This window comes from Myotis nattereri, assembly GCF_964212035.1.
Source record: "Myotis nattereri genome assembly, chromosome: 11".
NCBI lineage: Eukaryota > Metazoa > Chordata > Mammalia > Chiroptera > Vespertilionidae > Myotis > Myotis nattereri.
The window spans coordinates 2207263-2220766 of record NC_138086.1 but is presented as its reverse complement, the minus strand read 5'-3'; the positions used below and the strand labels follow the sequence as shown (position 1 = coordinate 2220766).

At 57.2% G+C, this 13504-nt stretch overlaps 1 protein-coding gene across 1 annotated transcript in view; it reads right to left on the bottom strand.

Annotated features, from left to right (window-relative positions):
• PTPRN2 (protein tyrosine phosphatase receptor type N2) overlaps positions 1–13504 on the bottom strand; it is a 477757-nt gene that overhangs the window by 253174 nt on the left and 211079 nt on the right. Inside the window, exons 6-7 of the mRNA XM_081101859.1 lie at positions 7178–7484; positions 7–231 (exon numbers count right to left, since the gene is read on the bottom strand). Of these exons, the coding sequence (XP_080957985.1) occupies positions 7–231; positions 7178–7484 (532 nt within the window). The remainder of the gene's footprint in view (positions 1–6; positions 232–7177; positions 7485–13504) is intronic.

Genomic DNA, 13504 nt, shown 5'->3' with positions numbered 1-13504 from the left:
GCTCACCTTGCGCTCCACCCCCGCCGTGGGCGCCGTCCGCGAGCGCTGCCTCAGAGCTGTCCGCCGGCTCCCCGGGCTCTCCTCCAGCCCCTCGGGGGCCTTCCCATGCCCGCTCCGCGTCTGCGGCATCGGCAATCACACCGGCCATCTTGTCCAGGTCCGGGGGGCTCAGCGTCTCCACAGCAACCTGGTCCTTTCTTGGGTCCTCCAGGAAGTGCTGAATCCATGCTCCTAGAGGGCACACACAGAGCCTCCTATGGCAACCCTCCCGCTGACGACAGGCACAGGCGGCGTGCAGAAACACGTGTTGTTTGTTGAATCTGAGTCCCGTGTGACTCTCCGGTTACACCAAGGCTTGGTGTCTTTAAACAGTGAAAATGGACGTGGACCCATGAAGGACCTATGACCAAGCTCATGGACCCGAGAGGAGGATGGAAGTAGGGACTCAGATAAAACAGCTGGAATTACGTGCCAGGGGAGGAGCCTGAGCAGCTTCATCTCCCTGCAAAGTTAAGCACCCGACAGGATGCAAATCAAAGCGTCCTCCAAGAATTGCACTGCTTCCAGGCAAAAAGCAACCACTCAACTCCGTTCAGGTGGAGGTGACACATTCTCAGTCCCACACACACGGTGTCCAGGGGGCAACAACAGCAACAGGCATATGAGAATCAGAAAAACGGGACATGCAATCAAGACAAAAGGAGTCAACATCAGGGAGGGACAAGGACCGCAAGAAGATGCTGTAAACACGGCAGAGCAGCAGCACCCAGCAAACCCAGTGAGAAACAGGAGATTCTGGGGGTGACAGGAACACCCTGAAATGGGAAGCCTCCCACACAAGTCGGTGAGTGTGGCTGGGGGACAAGAAAGGGCTTGTGAGCCTGAAGGCCGGTGGTCCTGTGACTAGAGGACAGAGCGACGAGGCGGGAAAGATGGAATGGAACCCAGGGCCTGCAGGTAGTGCCAGACATGACGCTGCCACTGGAATCCAAGAGGGAAGGAGAGAATGGGGCCAAAGAACGAAAGCTCCCCAAACCCTCCAAATGAGTGCAGAGCATTAGCTTGGAGATTCAAGGCGCTCAGGAAACTCCAAGAATAAACACGAGCGTGGGCACAATGGCACTTACAGTCCAAATGCTGAGGACAAAGTGAGGACAGTCTTAGCAGCAGAGATTATACGCAGAGCAAAATGGATGAGTGGGCGCTGACTTCTTAAGAAAAGCAGAGGTCACAGACAGGTCGGTATCTCACAAGAATGACCTATTTGATGTAATATATGCAATTACATAGTTGATAACATGCATATGAATGACATATTTGAAGTGTTCAAAGGAATAATGTTTAACTCAGAGGTCTATGTCCAGTGAACATGCCCTTCAAATGTAAGAGTGAAAGATACTTTCACATTATAAAAAAAAAGAGCTGCCGGCCAGTGTGGCTCAGCGGTTGAGCATTGGACCTATGAACCAGGAGGTCACGGTTCGATGTCCGGTCAGGCCTGTGCCGGGTTACAGGCTTGGTCCCCAGTGTGGGGCGTGCAGGAAGCAGCTGATCAATGATTCTTTCTCATCACTGATGTTTCTCTCTCTCCCTCTCCCTTCTCTGAAATCAATAATAAAAAATATATATATTAAAAAAGAGCTAAGCTAATCACCACCACTATCACCATGATCACCACCATCATCACCATCATAACCATCATCATACCATCACCATCATCATTACCATCTCCATCACCATCACAACCATCATCACCACCATCATCATCACCACTACCTCCATAACCATCACCATAATGAGGAATTTACTGTGTCTCTTTTGTTTAGAGAGCATATAGTTCATTTAATCTCTGGAGACCAACCCTCAGGTGTTTGCAGTGACTCAGACATACTCAGAGGAGCTTATTATTTTATTCTGTCCTCAACTGGGCCTCCATCTGGGAGCCACAGGCTTAATCCTATGTCAGCTTCCTGTCTATTTCACTGGGAGCAACAAGGGAACGGTAAAATGTGCTCTCCTTCCAGCCAGGGGCCTGGTCTGACAGCTGAGCGGTGTGCACTGCTCACTGGCTGAATGTGGCGCTGAGCTGAGCTGCCACCTGGTGCCAGGCGCCCTGCCCAGGTGGGCTGCCAGCTTTGGTCTCACAGAACCTGCACCCAGCCCACCTCTCCCTCATTACATGCAACAGGCAGGCAAAGGACAATGCTGCCCAGTTAGTGTTGGCGCTAACTGTGTAACTCGGCTGGCGGCAGGCGTGGCACTCAGCTGCTTTCCAAAGAACATGTCCTTGAGAGGCACATAAACAGGAGCGCACGCTCAGCACGGCCACCAGCAATGGCAGGGGAGGAGCTGGGCGCGGGCTGGTGGCAAACGCCAAGCTGGAGTATCAACTGTCCAGGTGGGCCGCTGTGTGTGGCACTGAAACCCGTCTCCGTTAATGGGATGGGCTGAACCAGGAGCGCACGGGGATTGGACTTAGAGAAACGAGTTCAGGACAGTGCCAGCTGCTGGACTTCCTGTGAGTAGGAAAGTTCTAGAAGGTGGATGGCCCATGTGCATGGTTTACATACATCTGCAGCTAGGAACTCAATTTATGATCAACCCAAAGTGTATTTTACCACAATATTTAAACATTTAAATACAAAAAGTGGACATGGCACTTTTCATTGCCTAAAAGTGGCAAGGTCACAGGCTGGGCCTGTGTGTTGGCCCCTAGTAGCAGGAGGACTGGCCCATGAGGCACTGATGGGACAGAAGAGGGAGGGTGCAGAGCTGCCGCTGCCCCCGGTGGCCCTGCTTCATGCAAGGCACGGTCGCACGGGGAGCCCAAGGGGCAGGACACCCCACACGGTAGCATTGGTCTTGGCAATTGTGTGTGTCTACCTTTGTGTCTAGTGTTCAGGTTTCGCGTGGTAACCATTTATTACATATATAACTGGTAAAAAGGAACAAATAATCATTTACAAATTCTATTTCCCGTAACGAACAGGTCACAAAACGACAGGCTAACCTTTTAGCAGGGGGCACTCCGCCTGGGGGTGACCCGGGACACAGGTCTGCTGCGGGGGCGCTGGACCCCGACGTCTATCCACAGCACCGCCACACCCGCTCGCTGTGACCTCTGTCCTTTCCACGCCTGCCTCACGTAGGCCTCTGAGTTTTACGTTGCTTTGAAGCAGGGGTGGGAACCTTTTTTCTGCCCACGGCCACTTGGATATTTGTGGCATCATTCTCCGGCCATACAAAATTATCAACTTAAAAATGAGCTTGCTCTATTTGGTCAAACATTTAATTAACTCACCCCAATGCCTTGGCAGGGCCAGACCCAATGATTTCTTGGGCCTTATCTGGCCCGCGGGCGGGACGTTCCCCACCTCTGCCCTAAAGCTTGGAAGGGGACAGGTGTAAACAATGAATAGAGGAGGAAGGCGGTCTCTTTTCCGTCACGGACACCGGCCACACGCAGGAGCCAGGCCTGACACGTCCATCACCTTGGAAGCACGTGGGGTGGGTTTTCCTGGAGCTTTACCTGGAGCTGCTGAAGGCCAGCGTCATGAGTCACATGGCCATTTTCACAGGCCCCTCCCTCCCTGCCCTGGCAGGCAGCCCTCTGGGCGGCCACCCTGAGAAGTCAGGGCACACCTGCCCACCCCTCTGGCTTTCCTGGCCTCCCTCAAGGTTATTTGAAGGGGAACATAGTTTTCGTGGAGAGGCTGCGGCGCCCTGAGCCTTCATGGGAATTCTGCCCTGGGCATGACTGTGGACTTCTGTGGGGGGTGGGGGGATGGGTGGGGAAGTGGGGGCTGTAAGGCCCTAGACCACAAACTTAGGGAGAAGTTGGTCTTTCCTTGTCCATTTTCATTTAAACACAGAAGGCCACAGTCTATCCCTCCCCTGGCTCACACCGCTCCCTCCAGGATCCCAGTGAGCTCACCTGTGCCTCTGCGCCCCCTACAGGCTCAACATAGCACTGCACACAATGCAGTCAGAGAAAGCTAGAATTTGGAGCTAAATGGCCACTTAGAACATTAATGGACCAATTAGCCACAGTGACAGGTCTATTGTAGTCACATCTGCCTTTCGGACAGCTGGCTCTTAAGAACTCCCACTGGGCCTCACGGGATCGAGGTTGGGCCAGCCACCAGCCACCCTCAAGCTGCTGCTTCCTCGTCAGGAAACTGAGGCTGGAAACAGCACCATCTTTTGAGGTTGGACCCTCTATGTGGAAGAGTGGCACCTGCTGGACCCTGGGGTGCAAATGGAGAAAGAGGCACGTTGCCAGCCCACAGGAGACGGGCACCGACCAGCTATCACCGTGGGATCGGCACTGTGTGGCAAGTCCTGGGAGGAAGGGCAGGCGCAGCCCGGGGTGGGGCGGGGTGGCTGGGGTGGGGGGGGGATTGAGCACCTTTCCGACAGTCAAGGTGAACGCTGCTCAGAAGTGGAGCGGCTGTGCTGCTGACGTGGTAAAATGGGGCACGGCTGGAAGGCGCCCCCGACGGAAGGCACATCACCGCCTTTTGCTGAACACCGAACACGAAGGGCCAAGTCTCTACAGGAGCCTGGGCCACGGGGATAGGGAGCTGCATGCTGTCTTTAGGAGGCCACCAGCAAAGTCCAGACAGTGAAAAACTCTGCGAGACAAGTGAGCTAGCGAGCCAGTTCTACAATAAACTGCGTAATGAATTGCCAGGAAAGAGAAAAGAGGGAGGAGAAACCTGAGGATGAAAAGGGGCCAGCCCTGGCCGGGTCGCTCAGTGGGTTAGAGCGTCGGCCATACACCAAGGTTGTGGGTTTGATCCCTGCTCGGGGCACATGGGGCACATACTGAGTCAACCAATGATGCACCAGTAAGTGGGACAACAAATAGATCTCTCTCTCTCTCCCCCCTCCCCCCCCCCTCCTTCTCTCTCCTCTCTCCCTCCTTTTCTCCCTCTCCCTCCCCTCTCCTCTCCTTCTCCTTCTCTCGCTCCCTCTTCCTCTCTCAAATTAACAAATAACAATTTAAAACAATAAAAATAAAAGGGGCTTCACAGATGTAGCCACCAACTCAGTGGACGTTCTTTGTATTTTGAATGAAAAAAGAACCAACTGTAAAGAAAGCTATGACAACAGAGCGATCTGAGTGCTGACTGCTATTTGACGCCCTGAAAACACTGCCGTCGACTTTACTCCAGGACAGAACTGCGGGTCAGGCTCAGGCAAGTCCGATCTCTCGGCAAAGCAATGCTGCTATCCCATGGTGGATCACTTGGTGACAGGGAGGGGGCGGGGGCGGGGGAGGGGGCGGGGAAGCAGCAGGAGGGGCCAGGGCTGGGTGTGCGGCTCATCGCACACTCTCTCTGCTTCATGGTGGACATTTACGCGACTCCTCTAAGCACACGGGCAGCTGGGAAGATGCTACCTGTAAAACTATAACCAACTTTGCAACGCAGACCAGTTCAGAGGGGCAGGGGACAGTGAAGAGAGTGGGAGGTGACACGTGGGGAGGGTTCTGAGCGGTGCAGCTCCAGCAGACACGTGGAGCAGTCACCTCTGCCCGGCACCAGGGGGCGCTCGGAGGATTGAGTGGGCAGCGGTATTTCCCTCTTCCAGCAGGGAGGACCCAGGCGTCCACTGGGAGATGTTTAAGTTGTGGAAGATAGCACAGGAGGGGAGGGCGTTAAAGACAGGGCGCCCTGCATCATCCCAGCGTCATCGCATACAGAAGCCATACGAAGCTGAGAGGACGGCGAAGGGTCAGCACCATGGACAGAGGCTGACCGGCGGGGAGGGACCTTCCCAAGGCATTCATGGCAGGTGCAGAGCGGGAGGTGAATAAATACTGAGGAGAGGAAGGGAAGGGAAGGGAGGGGAGGGGAGGGGAGGGGAGGGGAGGGGAGGGGAGGGAGAAGAGAGAGAGAGAGACAGAGAGAGAGAGAGAGAGAGAGAGAGAGAGAGAGAGAGAGAGCAACAGGCAGAGACGCATCTGAGCGGAGAAGGCAGCAGCCAGCAGAGAACACCAGACCAAAGGAAAAAGCTGGTGGGAATGGGCTCCCCCAGGCACAGCCCGTGGAAATGCCAACCCCACGGAGGGAGTGTTTCTGTGCGACGGCTTAGCCAGGTGCACAGCGCACATCTTCCGCTCCGTCCCTTCACCGCAGCCTGGCGTCTCTCTCATGTAAACAGGGTGGGGAGCATCTGGCCCAGAAATCAGTGGGCCGGGCCCTGCCAAGCATTGAGGTGAGTTAATTAAATGTTTGACCAAATAGAACAGCGAATCGTTAAGATGATAATGTTGTGTGACCCACGAGTGATGTTATAAATGTCCAGAAGGTCTGGGCAGGAAAAGGTTCCCCACCCGATTTAAAAGGAGCCGCAGCAGCTGCATGGGGGAGAGGGCCTTCCCTGGACAGCGGCGAGTGCAGACACTCACAAGCAGGGCGCTCCGCGACCCTCGGGCAGGTGTCATCACCACCGTCCCCTGCTGGGTCTGGGTGTGGGATCTTCAGAGGCGAAGGCTGCTTTATCAGCACTCGCTGAGTGCGATGGCCTTGGGAAAGGCCTTGAGGATAAAAGTGGGCAGAGCCTTCTGCGTTACGGAGGAGCAGGCACGGCCCCTCTCCCTCCGGCCGTCACATAGGCATAACTCACATGTCGGCGAGCCCAGCGCTGCGTGTTGGCCGCGGGAAAGGCCACGCAGTGCCAGCATGGTGCTGTGAGTGGCGCTGTCTCACCTGAGGCTTTGGGGACAAATACGCATAACCATGTGACCTGGGCGCGTGTGACCACAGCAGTGATGGGGTGTGTGACGGAGTAAACACATCCGTAGCCCCCCTTCCAGAGCCTGTGTGGCCCTCACCACGAGGGGCTGGGGCTGGCCAGGGCCCCGCCAACCTCATCCTCTTCAGTAAAGTCAGGAAACCATGAAACCGCAGAGAGGGGTGTGAGCAGGGACAGTGTTGCGACCCGGTCCATCCGGCGTGGGCATGGCCACCTTCCCTCCACCAGCCACACGGGGAAGAGCACCCGAAGGCACCTTCCTCACAGGTGCCTGGCGTCCGCCCCTCCTCCCAGCGCCCCCCGCTCCCCCCGCCCCCAACACACACACACACACACACACACACACACAGCGAAGCAGGTGCTGGGAAGACGGAGTTGACAACAAATGACCCCAGAGGGGGTGGGGCTGACTTACCATCGCTGGTGTCCAGGGGCTCGGTGGAGTCTTCTGAAGGCGAAAACCGCTTCCCGTGTTTCCTCCAAGGCACACGCAGAAGGTCACCAGGCGCAAGGGGGCCCGCCGGGGTGGGCGAGGGGGCTATCATGGCCAAGTAGGCGATCAGCTGCCTGAGCAGAGTCCGCTTCTGGACCCCGCCGCCCCCCTCAGGGCTGAGCTCGCCCGGCGGGAGCCGGCTGAGGGTCTGCAGAGGGTGGCCCATGGGGTGCCTGGTCCGGGAGGCGGGGGCGGAGGTCAGCACGCTGTCGGCCTGGGGGCCCTCACCCTGCAGGGGCGGGAGACAAAACAGCAGCGGTTGAGTCTCAGTCCTCAGCCGCCCACCAGGATGGCCCCGGTCGGGATTCTCAAGGCACCGAACAGCAGCCGGCCCCCAACGTGCCCACAGTGCGCACGATCAGGGACCCAACTCCCGTCTGCGCTGGTCGTGACACTAGTCGTTGACAACAACTTGATTGAGGTGATTCACACGCCAGGAACTCACTCAACTCGGCTGTTCTGGGTGCAGCCACAGAGCTGGGCAAAGGCCACACACTATTCCACCGTCACTTGTCGGATAGCATCTTAGTCACCCAAACAGGACCCTGCACCCGACTCCTCCCACCCCAGCCCTGGCCATCGCCCTCTCCTCCCCTCCTTCCTCTCCTTCCTTCCCTGGGGCTCTGCTGGCTGCAGGTGCTGCGAGACGGGACCCACCACGGAGGGACCCACCACGGAGGGACCCACCACGGAGGGACCCACCACGGAGGGACCCACCACGAGGGACCCACCACGGGGCCTGTGTCTGACTTCTCTCTTGCAGCAGTTTTCAGGGTGCACCCTGCTGCGTGCCGGGCCGCAACCCCTTCCTCAGCTGAAGACTAACCCGGGAGGGGTGCAGCGCCTTGTGCTTACTCGGTCACCAGCTGCTGGACGTGGGGTTGTTCCCACTTTGGGGCCAATCTGAATGCACTGCTGTGGGAAGCCGGGGGCCAGTCTGTGGGTGCCGGGGGCCTGTCTGTGGGTGCCGGGGGCCTGTCTGTGGGTGCTGGGGGCCGGTCTGTGGGTGCCGGGGGCCTGTCTGTGGGTGCCGGGGGCCTGTCTGTGGGTGCCAGGGGCCAGTCTGTGGGTGCCGGGGGCCTGTCTGTGGGAAGCCGGGGGCCGGTCTGTGGGTGCCGGGGGCCAGTCTGTGGGTGCCGGGGGCCAGTCTGTGGGTGCCGGGGGCCTGTCTGTGGGTGCCGGGGGCCTGTCTGTGGGTGCTGGGGGCCGGTCTGTGGGTGCCGGGGGCCTGTCTGTGGGTGCCGGGGGCCTGTCTGTGGGCATGTGTTTCTCTCGTCCCACGGCTCCCAGCGGCTGCGCATTCACACGCCCCCAGCAGCGGGTTCCAGGCTCCACCTCAGCTGCTCACGCTGTTTTCATTCCAACCAGCCCAGCGGTTGGGCAGTGGTCAGACTGGGTATCGAATCACGTCATGTCCTGCTCCTGTGATAGCACCTCCTACCCAGGGAAATGCCAGGCACCCGGCTGCTAACGACACAGCGTGTCACGTCCACGGCCTGGGCAGCACGGCCGTTCCCGGAGCCCGGGCCTCCTCCTCGCTCTGGTTTCCCGGAGGATGCGGGCGGCCACAGCCGCTCCTAGCCCTCGCCCGTGGGCTTCCTGCTCGAGCCTCCCGGACCATGGGGAACGCTGAGGCCTGGGCACGGCCTTGGGTTGAAGACGAGGCTCCGCCTGCCTGGCCTGGCTGTTTCCAAGCGTCGGGGCCAGGCTCGGCGGGTCGGTGCGAGCGAGGCCAGGATGTGGCGGTGGCCGTTTGCTTCTCACGTTTGAACTCAGCGAATCACCTGACTCTTCTGAGACTCAATTCTCTTCTGTCACAGAAGGACCCTGGACATTCTCCCGGGACTGTTCATTTTGTAATGATGAGACTTTAGCTGTCCTCCAGATTGTTTAATTTTGTCTAAGTACCAGCTGAAATGAGCTGCTTTCCCTTTAGCAAAGGGCAGCTGAGAGTCACGAGAGAGAAACAGGAAGTCTCCGCAGCGTCCCTCCAGGGCACACACACTGGGCACAAAGTCATCTTCAGCTTGGCTCCTGTTCCGAAGGCTGTCTCCACACCCCTGGCCAGGCCAGCGCGGCCGCCATCCCGGCCCCTCATTAACGTGCCCCGGCGTCTCTCCTCGCCCCCACATGCAGCCGACCTGCCGTCTCTGCGCGAGGCCTTTGACGAGAGCCAACGAGGCCGTGGCGGAGGACCCCGGGCTGGGCGCAGCCCACGGCGAATCATAGCAGAGTGTTTCGGGGATGAGCCCTCTGTTGGGGGGTGTATGCGCTGACCCCCATTAAGGTGAAGAAGGGGAAAGAGCACGTGGCAGGCGGTACAAGCAAGGGGCTGTGGAGCAGGACCCCGCGGTCCTCACACCAGGCTCCCTGCAAACGGTGCGGCAGGGCAGTGCCCGCAGGAGCGATGGCCTCGGTGAGGGTGTCCGCCCATGGCAGGGCCTGGGGGTGGGAAGGTGAGACGGAGCTCATGGCTGCTTCCTCCGGTGGCTCTGTCCCGGAGAGAAGGAGAACAGCACACAGAGTGGGTCTGGGGCAGGGCAGCCCCCAGGTGGGTCTCCGCCTGAGGCTTCCGGGCCAGTGGCCTTTGCTGGGGGAGGTGCTTAACACCTCCATCACCTGTGACTGGGGATCTCTCGGAAGTGCTGGTGGCTACGGCCACTATCGCTGGTACTTTTACCTCACAGCTCCCACTTTATTTTCTTTAAAGCGTCAGGAAGTCCCCAGCCCAGCCGAGAACGGCCCGCCCACCACTTTCAGCTGAGTTTAACCTTCCAGGACCCATGTTCAACCCTGTGTTTGGAAAACGGTTTAAAGCCTCAATTCAACAAACCTATGGTGTTGGGTTTCTCAAGGTAACAGTGAATAATTTGTAAGACTGCATTTACCCAAATGTGGAAACCAGAAACCTAACGGCATGAAGATCCGCCAATTGTCCGTACGTGGCACCGCCACTTCCGGCACATTACCTCCTCACGCGATGTGTCAGTGGAACCCAGTGGGGCACTGTGGCATGATCCACGGAGGGCAAGCGTCTGAGAACCGCCCCCGAGGCGCCCTGACGTCCCACGAAGATGGAAGAGCTTTGAGCACATTCCGAAACCCCACCGCATGCGCTGAATAAGCGCCAGCAGGGTGGGAGGCTGTTCAGACCAGGCCACCTGCCAGCACAGCTCTGCACTGGCACCCCTGGGGAGAAGTCTCACCTCTCTGAGCTTCACTTTTACCACCTGCAAAACTTGGAAAATAATTTTTCTTATAGCAGCTGTGAGGATCAGGGAGAGTATGGGTAAAGGTCCCTAGTTTAGCACACAGCTCAGAGAGGTGTGCTTCACCGTCATCCCGCATCATGACCTCTATCACCACCACCACCACCATCATCATCATCACCATCATCACCACCACCATCATCCCATCAACATCATCACCACCACCATCATCCCATCAACATCATCACCATCACCACCATCACCCCATCAACATCACCATCACCATCACCATCATCAACATCACTATAATCACCACCATCAACATCACCATAATCACCACCATCAACATCACCATCACCACCATCAACATCACTATAATCACCACCATCAACATCACCATAATCACCACCATCAACATCACCATAATCACCACCAACATCACTATAATCACCACCATCAACATCACCATCACCACCATCAACATCACCATTATCACCACCATCAACATCACCATCACCACCATCAACATCACCATTATCACCACCATCAACATCACCATTATCACCACCATCAACATCACTATAATCACCACCATCAACATCACTATAATCACCACCATCAACATCACCATAATCACCACCATCAACATCACCATCACCATCAACATCATCACCACCATCATCATCATCACCACCATCACCACCACCATCACCATCAGCATCATCACCACCACCATCACTATCACCACCTTCTTCACCATCACCATCAGCATCACCATCTTCACCATCAGCAGCATCACGACCACTACTGCTACTGTGTGACAAGTTCTGGACTATATTCAATGAGGGAAGAACAACTCAAACATGGACTTGTCTTCAAACAGCCTGCAGACTGAAATGCAAGTTAAGTCATAAACATTAGTAGGTACAACTGGAGGTATATTATTAAAGAGGTTCCTGGGAAGGAAGTGGTTATATTCAGCTGGGAATCAGGGCAGCTTCCTGCAGCCATGTGACACACATCCTGGACTAAAACCTGCACTGCATCCCCTGCCTCCCAGCCAGCAAGACACTCATTGAGGTGGACCCCCTTGCTCCCAGATTCCCCTGGGCCAGGGTCCCAGAGCTGAAGGTCAGGCCTCCCTCCTCTCCCGATGTCACTTCCCAGCCCCAGGTTGCACAATTACAGACAGAGACTGCCAGGAAGGCCTGGAGGCCGGCAGCCCAGTGCCAGCAAACACTGAGCGGATGAGACGTTTGTCTATACCCTGGTCCCGCATGCTCATCACATACTGTCTAGTGTCAAGGATCCAAAACAAATTAGGAGCCCAGACTGGGCCATCTTTTGACCACAGCAAACCTTTTCTCCAGTTTGCCTCATGCCCGGAGGCAGCGCTGACAAGCACACTGATCAAGAGGTGCTTGCGGCTGGCGTGACAGAGCGCACGGCGGTGGGGCTGTTCACTGGCCTCCTAATGAGCTGGCCCGCAATAGCCCTGGACAACGGTGAGAGTTGGGAGCTGGTGGAGTTCAGAAACCCCTGCCTCTAGCTCATTACCGGAGAGTCAGGGCTACTTCACCGTGGCTTCCTGTTCTCAGGCCATGGGGCAACTCTGGCAACTTTCTCTCTCTCTCTCTCTCTCTCTCTCTCTCTCTCTCTCTCTCTCTCTCCTTCTCTGTGTGTGTGACTGTCTCTGTCCCTGTCTCTCTGTTTCTCTCTGACTTTCTCCCTCTCCACCCACTTCTCTCTCCCTTTCAGCACAGTGAAAAGGTTGTCAGTGCTTAATGGTGTTCAGGCTCTAGGTGCCCACCCACGTGCAGGGGTGAGGACTGGAGGGGTCACTCCCGCCGACAGCGCCATCATCAGGACAAAAGAAACATCCTTGTTCAGAGCCTCACTCTGGTCCCGCTTTGACAAGGCGGCCGGCCAGCTGCAGTGAGACACAGCTCTCCACAGAAGGCGGCCAGTCCCCGACAGCTCGGGGGTTCCCAGCACCTGCGGCCGGAGGGGCTGAGTTCTAGGCCACAGGACCGATGAATTTTGAGAAATCTGACAGTCAGATATGCCGTGGCCTTCTGCACAGGACACTGCATCACGTAGCCTGGGGTTGCTCTGAGGCAGTGGTTCTCAACCTTCCTATTGCCGCTATCCTTTAATACAGTTCCACATGTTGTGGTGACCCCCAACCATAAAATTATTTCCGTTGCTACTTCATAACTGTAATGTTGCTACTGTTATGAATCTAATGTAAATATCTGATATGCAGGATGTATTTTCATTGTTCGCGACCCACAGGTTGAGAACCGCTGCGAGGAGACACGCCCAGGGGAAGGGCTGCTTCTCCGCCCCCCACTCTGCACCGCCTGCCTCCTCACCACGCTCACCCTGGTTGGCACGCGTCCTCACCGGAAGCTGCACCCGCAGCCCGGACCCAGCCCGGGACCAGGGAGCGGCCGGAGCAGAGCTGTGTCCGCACCTCGGGCTGGCGAGGTCACCGCGAGGCCAGGCTATGGCTGCCGGCCAGGCTGGGCTTTGGCTCTGCCTGTGCGCATCCTTGTTGGCCCTGAAACCACCCTGCGGTGTGGACACACGCTCCCCATTTCGGGTGCGAGGCACGAGGTCCCGCAGGCAGGCAGCAGAGCCGGGCGCGGCCCCTGGCATCTGCTTCGGGCTGGGCCACGGGAACCATGGCCTCATCTGCCGTCCACGGTGGAAGACAACACAACTTGTGCTCAGCTGAGCTTGGAGGGGGGACTTGGCGATCTTGCTTTGGGCTTCAAAAATAAACATGAACAAGCCGGACAGGAATTTCCAGGTTCAGCCCCCACTTGAGGGTTTGCGTCGAACATCCCAGGCCATCTCTCGTCTCCCGGCCTCAGCATCTCGTTCTGAACAACGCGGTAATTAAGCTGAGGGACGCCTCTTCACCGAACCCGCCAGAGAAGCTGCTCCTGACCCACCGCCTCCGTGGGCTCTGCGCTGCCTCCGCTGTGTGCAGCTCCCACTGCCACTCAGCATCCCCCTGTCCACTCAGCCCGCA